The sequence below is a fragment of the Barbus barbus genome, assembly GCF_936440315.1.
Source record: "Barbus barbus genome assembly, chromosome: 3".
In the NCBI taxonomy this organism is placed as follows: Eukaryota; Metazoa; Chordata; class Actinopteri; order Cypriniformes; family Cyprinidae; genus Barbus; species Barbus barbus.
In genome coordinates, this window is record NC_136731.1 from 26,639,492 (window position 1) to 26,665,261 (window position 25,770).

At 36.7% G+C, this 25,770-nt stretch overlaps 2 protein-coding genes across 4 annotated transcripts; one reads left to right on the forward strand and one right to left on the reverse strand.

Moving 5' to 3' along the window:
* The first annotated feature begins 746 nt into the window (after positions 1 to 746).
* On the forward strand, positions 747 to 12,224 carry mmd2a (monocyte to macrophage differentiation-associated 2a). 2 transcript variants are annotated; one of them, XM_079394393.1, is made up of 7 exons: positions 747 to 901; positions 4,641 to 4,722; positions 6,391 to 6,551; positions 7,720 to 7,794; positions 7,906 to 8,007; positions 8,212 to 8,281; positions 10,777 to 12,224. In XM_079394393.1, exons 1-7 carry the CDS (start codon positions 864 to 866, stop codon positions 10,978 to 10,980), a joined length of 732 nt encoding a protein of 243 aa, XP_079250519.1. In that variant the 5' UTR covers positions 747 to 863; the 3' UTR covers positions 10,981 to 12,224. The 2 variants fall into 2 exon arrangements, with proteins under 2 accessions (XP_079250519.1, XP_079250520.1); XM_079394394.1 differs by lacking the exon at positions 747 to 901 and adding an exon at positions 3,661 to 3,756.
* LOC306855607 (AP-5 complex subunit zeta-1-like) lies at positions 12,193 to 25,499 on the reverse strand. 2 transcript variants are annotated; one of them, XM_079394379.1, is made up of 18 exons: positions 25,362 to 25,479; positions 25,106 to 25,243; positions 24,794 to 24,980; positions 24,575 to 24,719; positions 22,993 to 23,105; positions 22,712 to 22,880; positions 22,347 to 22,388; positions 21,558 to 21,698; positions 21,441 to 21,478; positions 17,849 to 18,011; positions 17,569 to 17,747; positions 16,171 to 16,313; positions 15,937 to 16,089; positions 15,154 to 15,265; positions 14,917 to 15,014; positions 14,556 to 14,688; positions 14,245 to 14,459; positions 12,345 to 12,899 (listed from the first exon to the last, which is right to left on the reverse strand). In XM_079394379.1, exons 1-18 carry the CDS (start codon positions 25,400 to 25,402, stop codon positions 12,629 to 12,631), a joined length of 2,481 nt encoding a protein of 826 aa, XP_079250505.1. In that variant the 5' UTR covers positions 25,403 to 25,479; the 3' UTR covers positions 12,345 to 12,628. The 2 variants fall into 2 exon arrangements, with proteins under 2 accessions (XP_079250506.1, XP_079250505.1); XM_079394380.1 differs by lacking the exon at positions 22,347 to 22,388 and having other exon boundaries at positions 12,193 to 12,899; positions 25,362 to 25,499.
* Positions 25,500 to 25,770: the final 271 nt, after the last annotated feature.

Below are 25,770 nucleotides of genomic sequence, written 5' to 3' on the forward strand. Positions count from 1 at the left end.
AGGTGATGTTTAACCCAGCAACACAGTTAACCTGACCCACTGGTTGGGTCAAAACAACCCAGCGCGTGTTCTGTCCCATATTTACCCAGTAGCTGGGTTAAGGTTGGGCTATTTTTTAACCCAGCATTTTTAGAGTGCAGATAAAGTATGCAAGCCATCTATCGCGAAGGACGAGACGCAGATTGAAATGTTGTGAACTTATTTAACCAGCAGAGGGCTTCGTGCGCTTTGTCTCTGAGAAGTCACAATTCTAGTGTTCACTGTCAGTACAAACCCCCTTTGAGTCATGACTATGTCAGAAATGATGAGATGTGATACCTGACCAGTTTTATAACAGCAAAAAAAAAAAAAAAAAGGATTAAAAAAGGATTAATTTAACATCCTCAAATGTGTATATATAGGGCAACACATTGGCGTTTTTGTAGGAAAAAAATGAGGGCTTCACAAAATAGCGTGCATGCAACAGATCTCAGAGGTTAGTTTGTTTACGTCTTTCTTAAACATTTCTAAAGCAAATATCCGCTACATGACGTGCAATGGACAAACATGATGCAGTTCGTTCGCCACGAGCCTTTTCCAAGTGCACTTGGAAGGAAGCAAAGGGGCGGAGAGGGGATTGAGCGCAGCTGCATTCCTGACAGAGAGAGGGGTCGCAGTCGCTTTCTCATTATTACAGAAATCCGCTGTCACTCTCTCGCAGCCCTGCTCACTGAGCAGCACAAGTCTTCACGTGCTTGTTGAGGCAGTGCTGCTTCCTTCCATGTTTTGGACACACTGAAACATCCGGAGTTTGCTCGTCTCTTTTACTGGGAGTAGTCAATCTGTTTACCCAGGAGCAAGTTCCGCAGCGAACATGTACAAATATGTACAGTATGGATTTTAGGAGGACGAAACTCGGCAGGTAAATTATCTAAATATAACGTTCATAGCATTGTTTTTTCATATTATAAAAGTGGTTGACTTTTACACTTTTTTGAAAGCAACAAAGTTTTTTTCACCTATGTTAATAACAGAAAAACATTATTGAAAGGAGAATGAGGGTTGTTAATAAGAATTAATAAGAACACTATTAATCAAAATAAAAGGTACACAAGCATAAGTTCAAACATGTTTGAAAAAGCCATTGTGTTCATTCGTGGGGAAAAAAATCTTGAGGTTCTGTCAACTTCTACTTTCATTTTTATTTCTGCACTGCTTCAACTTGCTTTTGGTGAGGATTTCCTGCAGACACACATGCATAATGAATAGAAATGCATTGCAATATTTGTTTTAAACAAGTCTGACATTAAACATATTGCTTGTGTTTGTGCTAAAACATGTATTATAATGCCTATAGCTGTATATTTCTTTTACAATAATGTAAAATGATCACATAAATGTATTCCCAAAAGAAAATGATTATTCACTTTACTCATATTGTCTTGGTGAAATTACTTAACTTCTTAGATTTAAACTCTCATCATTCCCATAAATTGTCATACAGCCTGGTTAGAATAGTGCTTTAGATAACATGAACTTTATTAATATTAAAAACACGTACTTTTTTCAATAGGACATACAACACATTGTAAATGTGTTGATAGTTGTGTAATGACAAATTTAGTCAATGTCAGGTCACCTACCTGGCAAACATAAGCAGGCTTTGTGTTTGCCTTTTGAGATCTTTGCCCCAGAGGATGTTGACTAGGTGGGATTACATGCAAATGCTGTTTTTGCTCCCTCTTTTAATTAAAGCGAGCATTTTATAGAGCGTCTCAATGCTTAATATATACATAAAACGCAATAACTAACCATTTTATTTTATTTATGCTCCCACAACTTAAACACTTGCTTTGCATAATAAAAGTTACCTTTGCAGAAAAATTACTCACATTATGCCATCCAAGATGTAAGTGAGCTTGTTTCTTCATCGGAACAGATTTGGAGAAATTTCCATTGGCATTACATAATTTACTTACCAATGGATCCTCTGCAGTGATTGGGTGCCGTCAGAATGAGTCCAAACAACTGATAAAAACACAACAATAATCCACAAGTAATCCATACGACTCACATCTTTGTGAAAATCTGCATGTTTGTAAAAACAAAACAAAAAAACACAAAGAAGTTTTAACTTTATACTGTAGCTTGCTACTAAAATACTGCTCTGAAAAGGTGAACATTTTTTTTTTCATCTAAATCAGGAGAGAAATATGCTCAGATCAAGCACAGTTTACAAATAAAAACAGTCCAAAACTGTTCTAAACAAATATGTTGGTGGATTTTGATGTGAGAGTACATGATGTGGACTTTTTCACTGGAGGAAGCTTTATTATGGATTATGGAGTCCTTTTTTGAGTGGGGTTGTATGGCAGAAGCAGTGATTTAAAGTTTAAAAGTTAAAAGATACATTTCTTTTCATTTTTGGGTGAACTATTCTTTTAACTAAAAGAACATTGGCTAAACTGGCAATGTTCTGATGAATTTAGTCAAACTGTGTTATCGTACCAGTGTTTCCTCCTAACTTCAGTTGGGCCTTAAAATGTTGGAATGCAATGTTTGTTGTCATGACTATGTAGGGCCGCATCATGCATGAGTAGACATCTTAGCCGAATCATTTTTTGGCTGAAACCCAAAACCAGCACTGTGTATCATGTTGTTGTAGAGGCTCTGTGAAGTGTAAACATCCAAATCGCTGAATGTTTTCTCTAGCGAATGGCCACTGATGAGTCTCACAGTCCCTTATCCTCACAAGTGTGGCATTATCATATTCTCACAGACACATCTGCACAGATGTGTTGGATCACAAAAGTCTGAGAATTTGAAATATTGCTTATTAATTTCACAGCTAAACATGTCTTTGTTTTTGTTTTTCAAATTTCTTTTTATTTTCAGTTATGAATCTTAGATATTCTGTGTTGTCTGTGAATCGATGAAATGAACTTGAATGGTGTGTATTGACTATATGGAGCATGAAGTATTTTTTTTATATTTAGAAGTGTTGTTAAAACATTTCCCTGTATCTTATAAACTGACATTGATTTTCCCAGTTTAGCCTCAGATGGCATCATATAAAAGCAATTCCTTTTATAAAGGCCAAGCAGAGACACACCGGGTGCTGTAGCAATCCCAAACATTCATTTAATGAACTAATCCATAATAATGAACAGGATGCCCCATAGTGCTCTGAGTAAATATTTCCCTGAATATAGTAAAAAAGTATTGTGATATGACAAGTGACACTAAATATACCCAATAACTATGTTGCTTAAAGGCACATTCTGCATGAACTAGCAGCTTCTATAATTGAATGTGTGACTGTGAATGCAGTTCCTATCACACCTGGATCACACTTTTTTTTTTTTTTTAAAGAATATGAATTGCTTAGTAAAAAATACACCCTACAGCAAATTTTTACATTAAAATAGATATGAGGAAAAAACAAAAATGTTATGAAAGCATGTTTCATAACAAAAAGGACATGTCGGGCTGTATGTTACAGTGGCAGAATTATCTTTGACAAGACTGCAAATGAAGACTGTTTACTGCTAGAAATATGCTATAATCAAGATATATAATCGAGAAGCAAAGTAAGATGGTTTCCAGAGCTCGCTCATTTATTCTGGTTAGCAGTCTAGCCCACTTCCCTGTGTCCTCATGCACATTTATTAAATCACACAGATAAAGAGTGTTTGGGGAGAAATAAAAAAGAAAATCCCAAGCCTCAGGTTGGCATGGAGACTATGACATCATCGCTCAATACATCAACGGCTCAATGTAAGTGGCATAAAAGACTTCATTCCGAACAGGATTAGTCGTTAGGTAGTTACAGATGCTAGGCAACCGTGCAATACAACAAAATTCTAAAAATGTGATCCGAATGCATATTAAATCCTCGAGGAGCCTCAAAGATGGTTACCTAATGCTCTTGAACCTGAACATTATGTGCTTTTGATTCGTAATGTGTTTCTTATAGTCTGAATTAACCTCTGAAATGAAAAGGACTTTAACCTGTAACACTGTCCTACTGTTTCAAATGAGATGTGTGAGAAATGAAGTTTGGGGTCAGTAAGGTTTTTAGTATTTTTGAATGTAAACGATACCTCTATTCACCAAAGACGCATTAAATTGGCGCATTATAATAGATTCAATTTCTATTCATCAAAGAATATTGAAAAAATATATCACTGTTTTACAAAACAAATACTAAGCAGCACAACTGTTTTTAATATTGATAATTATAAGAAATGTTTCTTCAGCAGCAAATCATCATATGAAGGATCATGTGACACTAATGATGCTGAAAATTCAACGTTGTATCACAGGAATAAATTACATTTGAAAATATTTTGAAATAGAAAACAGTTATTTTAAATTGTAATAATACTTCATAATATTACTGATTTTGAAATAAATGCAGTGTGCATAAGAGATTTCTTTCAAAAACATTAAAAAATATCACCAACCCCAAACTTTTGAATGCTAATGTACATAAGCATAGATTTTTTTTTTTTTTTTTTTTATAGAACTCTGTCTGGATGTATAAATTCAGTCTATATAACTTTAAAAAGTTCATAAAATTGAATTAGGATGACAGCCCATATACACAGCATTTCAAATTCACCAAAATATATATATATATATATATATATATTTTTTAGGTTTATGAACAACCGAGTCCCATCTAGCAAGAGATACCAGCCAACTGAGTATGAGCATGCAGCCAACTGTGCCACTCATGGAGTAAGTCGAAAAATCTACTTCTCATCTCACACTGAGCTCAGAGCAGGTCAAAACAATATGTTGGAGAAACCTCACCGAAAATAAAGTGCTTCATAACATCGTGCATGAGATCACAAACTGGACGGATTGGTCAACATTTAGCATACAGTCCTCTGGTTTTGTGAAGGAGAGGGCGTTGTCAATAGGGGAGGCTTTGATGCATTGTCCTGTGACACAGAAGGATCACCAAAATCACAAAAAGACTACGGAGATTGTGTGATGTAATACTGCTCAACAAACAAAAATATTTCATGGATATTATATATAGGGGGCAAAATCATTCAATAATACCATTAGGTCACAGTCATCAAGTCTTTATCATACTGTCATTTGCTTGACTCAGTTCTCTTTTCACCCTTGCTTGTGTTTTTTTTGAGCATGTTGGATAAGGCCTTGCTCTGTGATGTTGTTTGGATAACATCCTGTTCTCTAATCTCCGCCTCTCAGAGCCGCACATCTGGCACGGCCAGTTCACGAGCTTCAGCATGAGACATTGACCACACACACCAAATCCTCTTTGCACCAGTGCAATGTCGTTTGGCTGTGGAGTAAATGCTCAGGAATACTGTGCATTTACTTTTCTGATGTCTACAAATGAAAGTCTTGAAAATAGTTTTTTGATAATAATTGCTGGTTTTGGTTACAACCCTCTTTTAAAAACAATAAGCTTCTGCAGAAAATCAGTAGGGCTTGTGGGATATGTTAAGAAGATTTGATCACACACAAATAGTGACAGATGGAAGGAGGGTCGGTCAGGCTACAAATATTAGAATTTGTAATTTTTCCAATGTAAATTCAGTAATCCAAATAGCAAACTGTGCATGCATAATGTAGGACTGGGGCTGGCCATTTTAGTTCATTTTGTATCTATATATATAACGTATATGTATAATGTTGCAGTCGAGGCCAGCTGAGGGTTGAGTCCGAGTTAAGACTTCACATGAAAATATGGCCTTGGTCTTGGTATTAGTCCACAACAAGACCAAGACCCTAAAAATATTGACTCATTCATAAAAAATTGAGTGTAAGAACATATTTTAATGGTCTTGATCTTCATGGTCTTGGTTTTGGTCTTAGTCCACATGCTCACGAGTCCATGGCAAAAACAAAACCATGAAAATAGGATCCTGTCCAATATCATATTTTTATGGTTTTAGTCCTCAAGTCTGAGTCTAAGACTATATTTTCATAGTCTTGGTCTTCGTCATAGTCCACATGCTCCAGAGTCTACAGCAAAACCAAGAACATGAAGAACTGGTTTTGACTTGCCTTTGAGTCCAAGACCTTATTTTCACAATTTTGGTCTCAGTCTTTAAGTCTAAGACAATATTTTATGGTCTTGGACCTCAGCTCCGAGACCACATTGTCATGATCTTGGTCTTAGTCGACAACAAGACCATGAAAATATTGATTTGTAAAATATTTAGTCTAAGACTACATCTTCACTTCCTGGTCATGTGATAGACTCAGGAGCTGGTGGACTTGTTTTTGATTCGAACTCAACCCTCTTTTGGTCTCATTCTTGACTAAAACACAAATGAGCTGGTCTTGGCTCCAACACAGACAGCTTTAACAGACAGTTATCTTGAGAAGATACAAAAGATACATATTGATATGTCTTCTGTTCAGTTTTGGATCATTCCCAGTCTCCTGGGCAGCTCAGTGTTGTACTTCCTCTCTGATGACCAGTGGGAGACCATCTCTGCATGGATGTATGGGACAGGTCTGTCTGGGCTGTTCATCATGTCCACCATGTTTCATACGGTGTCCTGGAAGAAAAGTCATCTTAGGTGAGTCATAACGGAGCTGTGAAGTATAATTATATTTTAAAACAGAAAGGAGCAGCGCCTAAAGCCCTATTTGCACGGGATTAGTATTACGGTGACCTCCAGTCATTTGTAATAATTGCGGAGGTTGTCTGTGATCTGTGATTGCGGAGGTTGCACACTCATTATGAAGTGCTTTAAGATGGGAAACAAACAGATTTCCTCAGTTAATTGGGCATGTTTCCTGTCTTCCATAATATTTAAAAATAATTCAGCTGCAAAAAGAAGAATATTGCATTTATGCAATTGCTTTGCATTTCTTCTGATCTTAAAACCAATGCATGACAACAGACGCCATCCGAAATTAAATATTTCCACCCAACATGTTGACTGTCAATCCCTGAATTTACAGAAAACAAAGAGTAGTCATATGTCACCTGCAGGCATAGAGATGTCTGATTATTTAATGTCATAGCTTTTGATGACTCTTCCCAGATAAAGAGCGGTTTCATGCTACATTAGCAGCACCATTGCAGATTTACTGGAATATTGTACAAACTTCTCATATGTCTATGGCGCAATATAATGTAAAATGTTGTTTTAGGCTTTAGTATATTTTGCATAGTCTGTGCTAGGAGGAAGTGTCAGTTGCAAATGCAGATTTAGTGGAAACATTATGAATGAACTTTGGATCTTCATCAGAGCAGGACACCTAAGCAGTTACACATGAATTCATATTGACAGATGGTATCACATGGGCCTGTCAGTTCATGTTCACAGATGTCAGTTTCATCAGTCTGTGATTCAGTCATGATGACCCTGCCCATTCCACATTACACATATGGGAACAGAACAAAAAGAGTTGCATTAAGCAAAAACACGCCTCAAATCTGTATAAAAGGGTTTCAACAAGCTTGTCATCTGAATATATTTTACCAATAGCACATTATGATGATTTCTGAAGGATCATCACAGGAATAACATCACAGGAATAAATGTGATGTTTATATTTTTGATTAAATAAATGCAGCCTGGTGAGCATAAGAGACTTCTTTCAAAAACAAAGAACCTCAAACTTTTAAACAGTAGAATAGCTCAGAAAGATACAAGCCAGTGCAAAGATTTGAGCACAAACAGTAGAAAATCAGAAAAAGAGCCTGATTTTTATTTTGAAATATTCTCTCTGTAACAGGAAGGTGGAGCAGCGATTCCACATGTGCGACAGGATGGTGATATATTTCTTTATAGCTGCATCTTATGCACCCTGGTGAGCATGTGATATGTGTGTCCTCTAGTAACATCACCATCAGCGTTTTACAGCTTCACAGGGTTGAGTGTGTTACTGACACAGGTGTCTCTGTGTTTGTGTTGTGTGCAGGCTGAACCTGAGGGAACTAGGACCCTGGGCTGTGCACATGCGCTGGTTGGTGTGGATCATGGCTTGCGCTGGCTCTGCCTATGTCTTCTTCTTTCATGAGAAGTATGTGCCCACTTTGTTGAGGATGTAGAGGATAATAATCACTCTCCGATGCTGATGTGGTTGTTAATGTCCAAAATTCTGTAAAAATACTGTCTGCGCTTGTTCTTTTGCCAAGCAATTGCATTTTGAATGCTTCAAATAATGCAAGTGAATATTACCAAGCCAGCATCAGAATATGTTTAAAACGGCTGTGTTACGTTTCAGGAACAAGATACTAGACTTACTGTGCTACACTGCCATGGGAGCTGTTCCTGCAGTTGTTCTTCTGTCAATGGTATGTGTGACTGACACCTATACATGTGTTCATAAAAACAGTAATGAAGGCTTTTGAGATGCCTTAAAAGGATTAGTTCACTTTTAAAAAAACTTTTGCTGATAATTTACTCACCCCCATGTCATCCAAGATGTCCATGTCTTTCTTTCTTCAGTCGAAAAGAAATTAAGGTTTTTGATGAAAACATTTCTCCATATAATGGACATCAATGGGACCCAAACGGTTCAAGGTCCAAATGACAGTTTCAGTGCAGCTTCAAAGGGCTTTAAACAACACCAGACGATGAATAAGGGTCTTATCTAGCGAAACGATCGGTCATTTCAAAAATAAATAAAAAAGTTTGTTTTATAAGCACAAATGCTCGCCTTGCTCTGTTCTGTGATGCGCGTTCGCGACGTCACGTAATACGCAATGATGAGGAAAAGGTCACGGTTGACTTGGGCGGAAGTACCGAGTCAGTAGGCTTTTTAATATTAAAACACCCAGGATACGCACAAATGGGCATTTTAAACGATAAACTGACACAAAGACATTTGAATATGTGTATATGGTCCTCCTTACCCACATTTGTAAACACTGACTCAGTACTTCTGCCTAAGTCAACCGTGACCTTTTCAACGTAATTGCGTATTACGTGACGTCACGAACGCGCATCACAGAACAGAGCAAGGCGAGTATTTGTGCTTATAAAACTTAAACTTTTTTATTTATTTTTGAAATGACCGATCGTTTCGCTAGATAAGACCCCTTATTCATCGTCTGGTGTCGTTTAAAGCCCTTTGAAGCTGCACTGAAACTGTCATTTTGACCTTGAACCGTTCGGGTCCCATTGATGTCCATTATATGGAGAAATGTTTTCATCAAAAACCTTAATTTCTTTTCGACTGAAGAAAGAAAGACATGGACATCTTGGATGACATGGGGGTGAGTAAATTATCAGCAAAAGTTTTTTTAAAAGTGAACTAATCCTTTAAGCAGCTTATTTATATTTGACAACATTTCCGTTAGTGTTGTTAACATGAAGTATACTTTGCAATTAAAAGTAGGTCTTTATTTCATTAATGTCTTTGTGAGTTCAAGTCATTGAGTTATCGATTCATTCCATCAATCAGGTGCATTTCCCAAAGAATTTTAGGGAGATTTAAAATATCCTATCAGACAAACGATGTGCTAAAACATTAATGAATTACATGAGTGCGTCATCTTAAGCTAAATGAATGCATTTTAATATATAGGTTGGGATATATTTATGCCGTCAGAAAAGTAACAGTTGACATTAGGTTATTTTTGTACAATCCTTGTGCTTCTACAGGGTGCTTCTTAGAAAGAGAATAACACTTTTTAATTATCACTTGTTTACTACTGTATACAAAATCATGGTAACAGGGTTGACATTTTGAATATTGTCCCCTACTGACAAACATAAATCATGATGAAGTGATAAAAAGATGAGTCATTTGCTAGACCATGAATAGTTTACTACTAGCATAATTAAGTAATTATTACAGTTTTGTGGTTAATGGAATAGTTACTTTAAAAGGGGAAAATGGTTATTATATACATGTTTTGGGATATATAACAGTAGGAATAATGGGGGATATTAAAATGTCAACCCTGTTACCATGGTTATATATACAGTATTAAACAAAAGATTATTGAAAAGTATTGAGTAAAAAGCACCTTGTAGAACCACAAGGCTTGTAACAGAAATAATGTACTGTCAACCCTGTTATATTTTTATATATATATATATATATATATATATATATGTGTGTGTGTGTTTGTGTGTATGTATAACACACGTATATAACTGAGTTGACGGTACATTATTTGTAAATAAAATATTTTATTTACAAACAAATATATACTCTATCTATCTATCTATCTATCTATCTATCTATCTATCTATCTATCTATCTATCTATCTATCTATCTATCTATCTATCTATCTATCTATCTTCATACATTTGGATCAGAATATGTGCATATTTGTAAAATGAAATAAAGTTGGTAATGGATGGAGACAAATAAAAAAGGCTTCCTCATGATTAAAGGAAAAAACTTAAAGGGCCGGTTTCACAAACAGTGCTTAGCTTAAGCCAGGACTAGGCCTTAGTTAAATTAAGATATTTAAGCAACTTTTACAAAAATGCCTTAGAAGAAAACATTACAGGTGTGCATCCTGACAGAACAATGACACTGACTTATTTTAAGATATGTCAGAGCAAGATATTTTCAGTTGAGACAGCTCAAACATGCATTTTTAGTCTGGGATTAGCTTAAGCCTTGTCTGTGAAACTGGGGGAAACAATGTTACTGGATTTTAACCTTTAAAAGAATGTCTGTATTAGCATAGAAAAAGTTTGCATTAGCTATTCATTGTTCAAGTTATTTTTTACACATGCATACAAGAGAAACAAATGGCACGCTTTTTGTACAGCGTCCTCTGTGCATTTCATCTGAGCGACCCGTTTAAACTGAACGTATTATTTCAGCCTAACAGAGAGGGCATATTAGAGCTGTCAGTGGGCGGAGTCTTCTACTGCCTGGGAATTGTCTTCTTCAAGAGTGATGGCCTCATCCCATTCGCTCATGCCATCTGGCACGTCTTTGTGGCAGTGGGGGCAGGCATACACTATTACGCCATCTGGAGGTACTTGTATGCAACGGGGACCGGCCAAATCAAAATATCCAGGTGACAGATGAAGATCTCAAGTGTGTTCACACATACAGGGTTTGTTGAGCTATAAAAGACAATGTATTTGATCACGAGCTGCCTTTGCATCCCTCTATATTAATCATAGATGGGCATGTTTTAGTACTGTTGGTCTAAAATGTATTTTTATATAGAAGGATTTCTGTCCTGATAACTCAGCACCTTCTGGCCGGTCTATTTTTGCAGATGTAGTCTTAACCTGTTGACATAATGTACTGTTTCAACTGTCAGTGTTTACAGGCAAAATGTGTATAATACAGAAGACATGAATAACATTCCACATCCTTTAACTGAGCTATTTGCTGCCTTGATATGAACTCCCTTAATCAGACTGTGCTTATGAAAGCAATTTATTGGCATTGAGCAGAATAATTATTTCCAGGTACAGTATTTCTACTACTGTGATCTCGTAGTACTGTACATGTACAAAAATGTTAGAAATGACTTTTTAATTGTTGCACAATGGATCATGATGGATCATTTCTATGGCATTGTGATACTGTTTAGGTGGGAAGCTAGAGGGGACGACACGGTTTACACTACCGGTCAAACGTTTGGAATAATTACTGTTTTCAAAAGAAGTCTCTTATGCAGTTAAAAACTATATTATCATGAAGTATTATTACAATTGTATTCCTGTGATGGCACATCTAAATTTTCAGCATCATTACTCCAGTCTTCAGTGCCATATGATCCTTCAGAAATGATTTGCTGCTCAATTAATAATATTGGTTATTATTATTATCAATGCAATTTCTTTTCTTTCCCTTTTTTTATTTATATAATATATATTATCTTACCCCAAACCTTCGACTGGTAGTATCAGTTTTCATAAAAATATTAAACTGCACAACTGTCAATATTGATCATAATGTTTCTTGAGCACCAGTTCAAGTCAGCTGAGCTCCCACAGAGCCATTTTGTTATTGGGAACGAGCCATGCACATGGAAACTAGTCTTGATGAATTATGTGCATCTTTGTAGAAAAACCCAATGAGACTTATGTCAAGGTCTATTGAAAATATAAACCTTGATGAAATTCTTGCAACTTAAACGTCTGTTCTACCAATTGATACGTTTAGCCAGGAAGCTCAGACACGAAAGAGTATGTTTTTAAGCACTGTGACTTTGAATGTATAACAGGTTTTTACTAATTTTGTCATAATGCTGCATTTATATGACAGTAAGCACCTGAGAGATTTGTATTGTGTCAAATTTAATTTTTATGGTGAATTCTTTTGTACCATTAGTTTCATAGACTTTTAATCGGAAGAACAAATACTCAATCTAAACTGTATTTTAACAGTTTAGACACTAATCATAAGTAACAGTAATAAATTGCAACTTGACAAAAAACACATAGAATGTTTAATTTTCAGAAATGTGTCTCTAACAAACATTTCAATAAATCAAGGAATAAATCATAATCCCCTTGTGTCTTGACTTTTTTTTTGTTGTTGATATATTTGTGACTGAAAAGCAGAAGTGAAAACCATGATGAAGTGCAGTGCTTGCCTGTTTTGCTCCAGTGTCTCTCACTTTCCCTTTCACTCCCTCTCCCTTTGTGCCCTTCAGAAACTCTCTCTTGGTATTCTGCACACATATTTCGAAAACAGTTTCCTAGAACTGGCTTACGTGGGCAGGAAGCTGGAATGTCTATGGAGGAGCCCGCTGACTGCTCTCATGCCCTGAGGAAGTGAGGCGTTGATGTCTCGGTGCCAGCGGGGGCCGTCGCCTCCGGCTGAAGGGGCCAGAACAAATTGAGCTACATTTGGTAACTTGAGCAAGTTAATAAGTTCATGGGCTCGTGTGATGATCTCCTCAGTGTCCTCCTCACTGTAGCATGCCATTACAGGAGCACTACGGGCAAACGTCCACATCTTAGACAGGCAAAGCGACACTCTGAGAGAAATAGAACGAAATGGAATGAATGAGATATAGAACTATTAGTTGATTCAGGATTTACTCTATATTATGGCTGAAAATCATTTATTAGTTAAAAAAAAATTTGAATTGGGAAAAATACGTCCTGATTTTATTTGCTTACAATATCTGGCTAATATGGACATTAGAAATATTGAAAGGTCCAAAAGTCTGAGACCACATTGACCATGTACGTAGACTTTAATTGAAATGGCAAAAATAAAACAATAATAACAGTGTTGGGAAGGTTACTTTGGAAATGTAATAGGTTAAAGATTACAAGTAACCTTATTCAAAATCTAATAAGTTGTGTAATTATTTCAATTACGTCATTGAAGGTGTAATATGTAATATGATATATGTAACTGATTACATATTTGAGTTCTAATGAATGCTTTCAACTGTTAATCATTTTGAAACATTTAAACCAGGCAGGATAATCCTTACAACAGTACTCAACACTGATTACTGTCAGACTTTCAGAATCCTTCATCACTTTAATTAAAATCATATCAACATATAGTTTAATATCTATGATGCTGTTTTTGAAATCAAATCTCTTCATAGCTATAACAGGAAACACTGTCATCTAACAATGCCTCGAAAAAAAAACTGTTATTCTTAAAAAAATAAAGCATATAAATAAACCTAAATAGGAAATAAAACAGTTATTAAGTAAGCATACGTACTATTCTGTGTACTACACTCCTGAAACATCAGTGTCTCATATTTTAGAGCAGTCAATGCAATTTGGGAAAGAAATCAATCAAATCTAGGCTACATGTGTGTGAAAATATTCAAAAGTAACCCCCTTTATAATTTTTTAACATTTTCATAAGTACCTGTAATTTAATTACACATTTTTTGTTTCTCAGTAACTGTAACGGATTACAGTTGCAGTTATTTAGTAATTCAATTATGTAATTCTGTTACATGCACAGTAATTACCGTAGTTACTCCCCAACACTGAATAATAATAAAACCTCTGTAAGTGCAAAAATAAGTTTGCAACCATAATTGAGTCTTGACTATTATATCTGAAAATGACAGATGTTTAAACATGTTTAAAGACAGAGCCACAATGTTTAGTAACCGTTTAATCACTGTGTGATTAAAAAAAAGAAGCAGTTTTATGTTTTTGATAGTTTCTCTCCCCTGCTGTATACTGAACTGAGAAACTTCTTATTCAAGTCAGTACTTAAGAAATGATTAAACATCCTAAACATTACATTTTAACATCTTACATATTCTGCAAGGGTTATGTAAGCAATATATAATATAATTTGTTACGAAGGAACTATAGTGTTGGAAGAGGCTGGTCTACCTGGGAATTAGATCCTGACTGCGTGTGGCCAGTTTGGCCAGGGTGGTCATGAGCACAGTGATGAGGCGGGGGGAGAAGCTCGGAGGACCGGCTGACTGTCGCACCTGCGCGATCTCAAACAGCACCGCCTCCAAACTCTCGAAAAAAGATGTGATCAGTTCCACCGTGCAGCGAGGGTCGTAGGACACTGAGAGATACTCGCCAATGACCCACACCTGCGTATAAACGTTCAATAAAAATGAGTGAGTCACCCTATACAATACAGTACAGCATGATGATGCTTACAATCACAGTTCACTTCCGCTGCTCACCACATGTGTGTAGAAGTCTTCTTTACTGTAAATGTTGGCAGGGGAGCTTGCGAATTCCAGGATCTCCCTGGACTGATCCACAATCAGTGGTGGGTGGAGTTTGCACAGGGCCTGCAGGTGGGTGCTGAACACCCTACAATCATAAATAATTACAATAAAAATTATTTACTCATGCAGAATTTAAAAGATGTCTGAAATGTACATCTAATTCATGAAATTACTGAATAATAACCCCATGAATTACAATAAGAATTCAGTTTAAAAAAAAAGAAATAGGCACTTGCATCTTTCTATACCAAATTTTTTGCACAAATGAGTGAGTTTTTGTCAATAAAGAGTATTTAAATAAAGAGTTCCTCACTTTTGGACTTCAATATTAAATGTCTTGATGTCGTAGAGCAGACTACTTCTCTCCAGCAGCACTAGCAACAGCTGGTTCATCATTTTCTCATCAGCTTTCTATAAAACACAATGAAAACACTGGAAGAGATGACACAATTCAGACCGTGTGAAATGTGGCAAATGTAAGTGTACACTAATTTTTTTTTGTACTGGTGTGAGCTATTAAATGGCCTGACCTTTCATTTGTGATTCTCACCTGAGTGACTGTGTTGAAGTACATATGCAGAAGCACAGGAACGACCTGAGCACACCGAACAACTCGTGGACTCTCTGCCATGTCAGCCAAAATCTCATGAAGCATTTTTAGCCTATGAGGCAATCACACTCAGAGGTTTAGGGTAAGCAGGCATTTAATACTCACACACATACTCCATTTTTATCCAACATTGAGGCGGTTTGAATAGTGGCAAACCATTTTTGTGCTGTAGGGGTGGTGATTACACGGTTGCAGGTCCATGAGTTACTGTATAACCATCAGAGCATACTTCATTAAATATACACTACCGTTTAAAGGTTTGGGGTCAGAACTGTCTCAGCAATGACAAATTAAATTGATCAAAAGTGACAGTAAAGACATTTATATTGTTAATAAAGATTTCTATCTCAAATAAATGCTGTTCTTTTTAACTTTCTATTCATCAAAGAATCCTTAAAAAAATATCACGATTTCCACGTTTTCAACGCTGATAAAAATAAAATGTTTCTTGAGCAGCAAATCAGCATATTAGAATGATTTCTGAAGGATCATGTGACACTGAAGATCGGAGTAATGATGCTGAAAATTCAGCTTTAACATCATAAATTTTTATATATTAAAATGGAAAAAAGTCTACTGACTCCAAACTTGTAATTATGTATATGTGATTTTAATTATACCTCCTTAAATTCTGCATCTTGCTACCTAATTTTAAATTTAGGAACTGAATTCCTAAATTCTTCCTAGATTATATTCTACAAGTAACATGCCAGCAGGTATTACCTGTCTATTGTGTCTCCAGTCCCAGCCTCAGGTCTGAGGATGTAGAGGAAGAGCCCCCTATAGGACGGCTGGCGAAAGGCATCCAGACAAGCGGCCACCTTCGCTCCCTGCTGGTCCCATGCAGTACGGTCTGAGGCCTGATAGCATGCTGATCTGCAACAGCATTGCATCGCTAATTCATATCACATTCAACTCCAGTCGAAGCGCTGATCTGTAGTTGGTGAAGTCACATACCTCTGCTGGAGGTCCAGAGCTGCTGCTAAGCAGGGCAGATCAAGGATTGTATGCAGTAACTCAATAGCTGTATCTGGAGCTATCAGTGATGGGAGCAGCTCCACAAACTCTGCAATCAATCCTGAACTGTTCCATGCCAAGAACTGGTGGGAAAATCGCACAAAAACATCACTTATTTGTATTCAATTTAAAGGAACAGTTCAGCCACAATTAAAATTAGCTGAGAATTTTACCCTTAAGCCATCCAAGATTTAGATGAGTTTGTTTCTTAATGGGAACAGATTTGGAAAAATGCTCACAAATGGATCCTCTGCAGTGAATGGGTGCCGTCAGAATGAGAGTCCAAACAGCTGATAAAAACATCACAATAATCCTCAAGTAATCCACACGACACCAGTCCATCAATTAACGTCTTGTGACATGGAAAGAGGCATGTTTATAAGAAACTAATCCATAATTAAGATATTTTTTAACTTCAAACTATTGTTCCCGGCTAAAATACGAGTCCTCTATCCATAAAATTACTTTCTCCAGTGAAAAACACATCTTGTCTGAATTAGGAGAGAAACATGCACATATCACATAAATATGTGGGTAGATAGTATTTATAGAGTTGTAACTTTTTAGTTTTAGTTACTTTTTCTTATTTGTAAGTCGCTTTGGACAAAATTACAAAAGTAAAAAGTAAAAGTATGTATATCAAGCACTATTTACAAGTGAAAACAGTCCTAGAGTCCTGTGTATTTTGATGTGTATTTGAAAGGACAGCAGTGGATGGACTTTTTCACTGGAGGAGGCATTATTATGGATTATATATTTTGGCCAGAAGCAACGGTTTAATGTAAAAATAATATTAAAAAAAATCAATTTCTTTTCTGTTTGTTTCTTACAAAGACAGCTTTTCACTTCACAAGATGTTAACTGATGGACTGGAGTGGTGTGGATTACTTGTGGATTATTGTGATGGTTGTCTGACGGCACCCATTCACTTCAGAAGACCCATTGCTGAGCAAGTGATGTAATGCAAAATTCCTCCAAATCTGTTTTGATAAAGAAACAAACTTATAAGAGAGAAGGTAGTATACGTTGTGTCAAAATATTTGATTTATTGCCCCTCATAAAAATTCCACCCCCCTCCCATAACTGGACACCTGTTTGGACACCTGTTTTGTACACCCCCACCGCCGTCTAAGTGACCATCTGGTTATCCACCCCAGTGAACTTAAGGAATTTATGACAATGTGTTATTTGTGTGTGGGGGCCGATGTTATGTGGTCATAAATTCCTATTAAATCAAATATTTTGACACAACGTATACTACCTTCTCTCTCTCTCATACATCATGACAAACTAATGAATTTTGCTAAATTTCTTTAAAAATATGATTAGCCAACCCACCTTCAGGAGGTTTGGGAAGCTCTGTCTGTAGTTGGCCACTCTGTCCTGCAGCACGCTAGCGTTGAGAAGACAGAACTGGACAAACTCGAAGGCGAGCATGGGCTCGTTGAACTGCTCGGCGGGACAGTGACTGAAGAGTTGGGAGAACACAGCTTCCGAGTCCACCGCGGCAATCTCACCTGATATTAGAGCATGTGGACACTGAGATGCATTCATACGTCACACTATATCAGAGCCATACGTTGCTGTAAGCGCTAGGGCCACGGGCCATGTCACTCACTGTGGTTGAGGTAGAACTGAGCGATAGGCAGCAGGGCTCGAGCATAGGCGAGATCTCCATTCAGTCTGCCATATAGGGCTTTGATAAAGGGGAAGGCACGGTACACGTAGGAGGGGTCCTCACCACAGATGATGTCCATTATTGACACCGACTCAACAATACACTGTACAACAGATATACTGAGTCACCATCCATATGCCGTTTAACTTGCTGTAAGTCTTAATCATGACATGATTCATCAATAATACAGTGTAAAATCCTATTCTATTTTACATTAGTTTCTGATTTAATACTGAATTTATCATTACAAATTATATTATCATCTTAATTTAAGTGAAGGGCTGAAAAATAAGCATTTTTATGTTTTTTTTTTTTTTACATGACTTGAAGCATTTTTAAATAGTTCTAATTTTTTTGGGGAATAAACCCTTCTTGACAAGACACAAAATACTGTGTTCCTTTAAATTAAATTACATCCCTATTTTTTTTCCATTTTTAAATTATGTCAAGGTTAAAATGAAAAAAATAAAAAAATATATACAGTATACGGGAATTCTGCTTGATTTAACACACTACCATTCAAATGTTTGGGGTCAGTACTTTTTCTTTCTTCTTTTTTTAAAGAATACTTTTCTTCAGTCAGTTTGCACTGAATGGATCAAAACTGACAGTAAAGACATTTATAATGTTATAAAGATTTCTATTTCAAATAAATGCTATTTCTTTAGAATTTTCTATTCATCAAAGAATCCTGAAATAAAGTTTTCACAAAAAACATTACGATGCACTGTTTTTAATATTGCTAAGAAATGTTTTTGAGCAGCAAATCAGCATATTAGAATGGTACATGAATCTTCAGAAATCAATGAAGTAATGATGCAGAAAATTCAGCTTTACTATCGCAGAAATGAATTACATTTTAAAATATATTTCAATAGCTATTCAATTAACTTGTAATAATATTTCACATTGTTACAGATTTTTACGGTGGCCGAGAAGTGCAAAACAAATCACGATTCTGAAAACAAAATAACAAATTACAAACGCAAATGCAAATCTAAAAAACAAAATAACAATACAGAAAACACAACAACAAATCAGACAAACCGGAAGAGGTAGGTATAGTTTGAGACAGCGCCATTGGTTTGGGAATAGATTACTCACCGCTGACTGGACGAGACATCTATTTTAACATGGTGTAAATATGTTAGTTCTGTCAAATAGGGATAGCAGCTATGTCAAATTTACCGTCACTCCCATAGACACTGTATTAGCGTTAACAAGTTTTTTTTGTATTCTGATTCAAAGGTAATATAATACAGAGTACAGTGTTGTAAATGTACATGCATGTATATTTTTAGGCAGCAGCTATTTGCACTGTATAAATAGCAGGATTTTGTGCTATTTATACTACTTATTGCAAATAGTGGCAATTATCTGCACCTCAGTATTGTAGTAAAAAAAACATTATGCAATAATAACGTACTGAGTGTAAATTATAATTTGAATTCAAATTATTAAATGGATGCCACCTTATTGGTACAAGCCCTTCCTACTCCTACCCTAACCCTACCCGATACTTTATTTTCAACTTTTTAATTACTTCCTTCATTTTTATTGAAAATAAATGCCTTTCCGATGCGATACGAGATTTGAAAAGGGAAAAAAAAAAAAAAAAAAGTTTGGCAAAAGGCGAGATCGAACCCGGGACGATCGCGTCAAAAAACACAATGACACGCGATCTACCATCTGCGCCACTGGAACTGATGCTTCAGTTGATTCTACTGTTCTTATTCTCGTTCTTCCTGTACACCTTGATTGACAGATGTCTCGTCCAGTCAGCGGTGAGTAATCTATTCCCAAACCAATGGCACTGTCTCAAACTATACCTACCTCTTCCGGTTGGTCTGATTTGTTGTTGTGCTTTCTGAATCGTGACTTTTTTTGCACTTCTCGGCAACCGTAGTTTTTACTGAATTTTTGAACAAATAAATGCAGCCTTAGTAAGCAGAAGAGACTTCTTTCAAAAAGACTATAAAATTATACAGACATGAAACTTCTGAAAAATAATGTACAGTGCCCTCCTTAAGTATTGGAACAGTAAAGACAAAATTGCTCTGTTGGCTGTGGAGTCAAGACATTTACAAATATGATTAAAAGATGAACATGAGACAAAACTACAGAATGTCACATTATTGGGTGATTCAACACATAGAGTTTCATCCCTTTTAGAGTTTATCCCTCTATCTGATGTGAGCATAAGTATTGGAACAGTTGCCTCACTGGTCTTTCTAAGTGATCCTGTTGTCCTGTTGCATTAATTCTTCAGATATTAAAAGCAGGGAATGTGTCGTATCAGTTATATCCATTACTTCTGAATTCTGAATCTTGCATTCGATGATGACACACACAAACCAGGATGAAGATGAGGGAGCTGACTTTGAGAGAAAAGCAAGCAATATGGATGCAAAAAGAAAAGAGGAAGTCAATTAGAGCTCTAGCAAAAATAAAGGGCATGGAGAAATCAAGAGTTTGGAAACCACCAACAACCAACAACTACCTCATCGGCTGAGAAAACAACAGTAGTTGATGACAGACAAATCATAAAAGCTGTGAAAATGAATCCTAAAAGACGTGTCTGTAAAATCACCAACAACTTCCAGAAAGCTGGGGTGATGCTCTGACAATCTACTGTCCTCAGACTTTGACACAGAATTACAGATGCTACACAGCAAGATGCAAACCTCTGACCAGCACCAAAAATAGAAAGGCAAGATTAGAGTTTGCAAAAAAGCACAAAGGTGAGCCAGAAGAGTTTTGGAGCTGTGTTTATGGACCAATGAGACAAAGATTAACCTTTATCTAAGTGATGGGAAAGCAAAAATGTGGAGAAAAAAAGGGAACTGCAAATGATCCCAAGCATACAGCCTCATCTGTAAAGCATGGTGGAGGTGGTGTCATGGCATGGGCATGCATGGCTGTCTCTGGAACAGACCCTCTCAACTTTACTGATGACTTAATGTATGATGACAGTAGTAGAATGAATTTGGAAGGGTACAAAACCATCTTGCCTACCAATATTCAAGAAAATGCCACCAGATTCAATGGGAAGTGCTTCATATTGCATCAGGACAATGACCCAAAACACCCTGCCAGTTCAGTCAAGGAATTTATAAGGGCAAAGAAATGGAAAGTCTTAGATTGCCCAAGTCAATCTCCAGATTTAAATCCGACTGAACATGAATTTGACCAGCTGGAGAGGAGAGTAAAGGCAGAAACTCCCCAAAACAAGCAACAATTGGGATTGGCTGCATTAAAGGCTGGGAAAAGTATTTCAAAGGATGAGACCAAGAGTCTGGTGATGTCTACGGGTCCCAATACTTATGCTCACATCAATGAGTGGGATGAACTCTAAAAGTGCTGTTCTTTTTATTTGGTGCTGAAACGGCTAATAATAAAATGTGACATTCTGTAGTTTTGTCTCATATTCATCTTTTAATCATATTTGTAAATGTCTTGACTCCACAGCCAACAGAGCAATTTTGTCTTTACTGTTCCAATACTTTTGGAGGGCACTGTATGTGGTACTTACTGCTTTCTGTAGCTCTGTATCGGTCTTCTTCAGGGCTTCTACATTGTGAAAAAATGAGAAATAAATCAATACATTCTCCAGCAGAGTGTAATAAACATTGTCCTATGATCTACTCACTCCTGTCACTCTGTTCAATGAGACGCTGGCAGTACTCAAAAGCCTTTTCTCTGAGTCTCTCTTTGGGAGGAAGCAGTCTGCTTGAAGAGGATGTGGCCGACACCATGGACATCACTGAACTGTCCAACTCCGAGCGATCATCTGCAGCAACAGCACAGCACATTACAGCACAGTACACTACACTACAACACCCAGAGCACAACTCCTTTTCCAGCAGGATTTAAACAAGCACGTTATCTGGCAGGATCCAATGCCATTGCAGGGCTGAGCAAATGATGGGACATAAAGGCTATGTTTGGAACGTCATACTACAATAGTACAATTTTACAGTATGCAATATGTATAATGTGCACACTATGCACATATTGTGAAAACCAACATGACTTATATACATGGCAGTATACAATCAAATGCACACAGCATGAAATGCAATTTCAAAGCAGTCCATTTATTCTTCAGAAATTAACTGGATGTCACACAAAAGTAAACATGGTAAGGTCATGTGACAACAGCGCAGTGTAAAATGCTTATCACTGTATACTGTGTCTCATGCACTATTTAATAAAAATAGTAGGCTGTATACAGTTTATTCTCCACTGTATAGAGTAAGTAGCATGCTAGTAATTCATTTCAAACATAGCCATAGACTCAAAATCAATTTGATACACAGAGCAGTTAATTATAAATCACGGATCAATGTCAGGGAGTAAAGAGAGTTTCTGATTGCGCAGAAAGGAAAAGTACACTGACTGTAGATTGATCATATCAGACTTTTCGCTTGCATCTTACCTTGGTGCTGTGAATGAATGCCCTGCGACTTTATTAGTAGAGCTAGCAAAGATGAAAATCCTATGTTATTTGTCTTAACTAAGTATATATATATATATATCTTACATGGGACATTTCGTAAACAGTGTTGTTATTGTTACAAATGGTTTCTTGTAACTGAAATAAAGCTGAAATAAAATAGAAATTACTTAAATTAAATTTAATTATTAAAAAAAATATAAAAATGATAAAAGCACCTAGCAAAATTACTGAAATGAAAATGAAAACTAAAAATACAGAAATAAATGCTAATCCAAAGCATTAGCAAATAATATAATAAGTAATACTAAAATAAGCCTGATTATAAAGCAAACCAACTGGACTACCTGATTCTGTGTTTGTAGTCCCGTCTGTGTCATAAGTGAGCAGCCAACTCTTGATCATAGAGAAAGTGTACATATTCATCCACTGGTCCTCAGTGTAGCTCTGACCCAAACACAGCACAGTGAAGAAGTCACCCGTTACCACCCCATCCACCTCCGTCAGTGGAGCTGGCTGATGAAGAGATGTTGACAAGTAATGAGCAGTTCACTGAGATAAGAAACTTGCATCTGAGCTTGATTGATGGTGAAGGTACTGATGAATAAAGAAAAGCAACATGCCCCACCTGACGTGTTCTTGGTCCACTGAAAAATCCCCCAGAAGACATGGAGGCTCCCTGCTGCATACTGGCATAACGCAACCAATCCACCAATTTACGACAGACCAGATTCACCTGATCTGGGTTTAGAGAGCACATGATTCATGTTAACGTCTTTGCTTTTTCCAGATTATAGTATTTAAATTATGCCTTTTCAATGTATATAAAGTTAACTAGAGAGTGAGGTTTAAAAGTCCATTTTGAAAATATGTGATTCAAATGATTTTGTTTCTTTGTAAGAACAGATTTAGAGAAATGTAGCATTACATGACTGGCTCATCAATGGATCCTCTGTAGTGAATGGGTGCCGTCAGAACGAGAGTCCAAACAGCTGATAAAAACATCACAGTAATCCACAAGAGACCAGTCCACCAATTAACATCTTGTGAAGTGGAAAGAGGCAAGTTTATAACTCCAGAGGCCAGCTGTTCAAAAAGTTTAATCTGGATCAGAATGATCTGAATTCAGAAATCCCATGTTTTGCTATCCAGGATCAGGATCACATTTCCAAATCTGGATTACTAGTGCTCTAAGGAGCCCCTAAAGGGTTTACATGGTGATGGCAAAAAAATTAGATGGGGGGGGGGAAATAAAAAAAGTGTTTTGCATTCTAGTTTTTCATTGCATTTACATAACTACTTCTGACTGGTCCATCTCTGATGATTGTGCCAATGTAGTTTACAATCAGTAATTTAAAAATATATATTGATATTGACAGCTGTTTGGCAATATATTATACGCTACAAGTGTTGTATTTTTTGGACCAGTTTTAAAGTTTTATGAAATTTTTGTTCCTGAAATCCATCCTTATGCTGGGAATAATCCTGTTTTTTGGATCAAAAGTATCCCAATTTTACTAAAATGTTTTGAACAACACAGTTTAATCTAGATCAAAAACAAGATGAGATTTTGTGATCTAATCTGAGTTCAGAATGCTTTTTTTCTTTTGAACAACCCATTTTCAAGATTTGATCCAATCCGAAGGCCAAAATCTGATCAGATTACTTTTGAACAACTGGTCCCAGTCCATCAATTAACTAATTAATCTTGTGAAGCAAAAAGCTGTATGTTTGTAATACTTCAAATTGTTGTTTCCAACTCCTCGATCCATAATATTACTTTCTCCAGTGAAAATGTTGTCTTGTCTGAATCAGGAGAGAGATAGGCACAGATAAAGCACAGTTTACAAGTGAAAACAGTCATACACAGTTCTAAACAAATATCTTGGTGGATTTTGACATGAGAGGACAACAGTTTAGGTACTTTTTTTTACTGGAGGAAGCGTTATTATGGATTTGTATATTGCCCAGAAGCAATGATTTAAAGTTAAAACACCTTAATGATGGATTTGTTTCTTACAAACACACAGCTTTTCACTTCACAAGATGTTAATTGATGGACTGGATTTGTGTGGATTACTGTGATGTTTTTTTATCAGCTGTTTGGGCTCTCATTCCGATTTTCATTACTTCTGACATTTGGACCCCACTGTAATTCCCAGCGACACTTCCAATATAGTATTGTGTTCCTCAAATGTGATCAACTTTACCATCTGTGAGAATCTCTGGATAAACAGTACTCATTTTAGAGAGAATGGGAAGCGCATGTCTGGATATCTGCCCGTCAGACAGCCGAGACTCAAGACTTTTCAACAAATGGTGGCAAAGAGGCATCACATCTTCTTTGTTTCCAGCCTGAGAACAATTTGATGATTAGTTAAGTGTTTATGAGCAGAACAAAAGCTGAACATTAACAGCATGTGACTCACCTGAGCCAGAACAACACTGGCCACACAGCTGAAGGTCCTGCTGTCGTGACTGAGATCGGAGCAGAGGCTGTGTACGCTGGGGGGAAAGCTCTCCCGGATGATGGAGGAGGACAGAACCTGAAGCTGCTCTGGACACGATGAAGACCGAAGAACCGCCTGCAGCTTCATCACCAGATCTGATGGAAGCCTGAAGGTAGTGGAGGTGTTCAATTTTAGACTTAAAATGCTCCTTAATACACTTTTCTGAAGGGTCAGACAAAGGGTTTCATGCCTATGTGCTGTTCAGATGTATTTCACATTAATATGACTCACTCTCTTGCATATTTAGTGGCAGAAACTATCAGATTGAGCCTCTGGAGGGAGTCCACTGTGTCTCCACTAACATCTTTAGTGTGGAGCAGTTTAAATATGCGCCCACAAAACCTCTGCAGCTCTTCCTCCTTTATTTCTCTGAAAGGCAAATTTAAATTAATTAAAATATTTGTCATTGGGAAAAACCTGTCTAATAGGCTATAACTGATCAGTCATGTGACCAATGCAGCTTTTGACAGTAAACCTTTAGACTTACCTTGCCTGCTTTATTAAACTCTCCGTCGCGGCAGCATACATTTTGAAAATAATGCAATAAACACAAAACACGCATCAAAACATTTACTCCGTCGGCTATGATGTCCTGACAACAAATCACAGGACAATAATTGGTTCCGCTTTTCCGCGTCAGTCTGGCACAAAATAGTGTAACAAAACAGCAGGGTAACATTTGCATACAATATTCATACTATGATTGAATATCATATTTATAACTAAGCAGAATATTTTATATGTACAAAATCATATGGGTAGAGTATTCGTTTCTTTCGGTAGATTTATGATTTATTTATGGTTCCGGTTTTGCCAGTCGGCGACAAAATAGTGTAACAAACGGAATCTTGGGGATCTTTTTTTTTAAACGCCTTCAAGCAACAAACAGTGATATG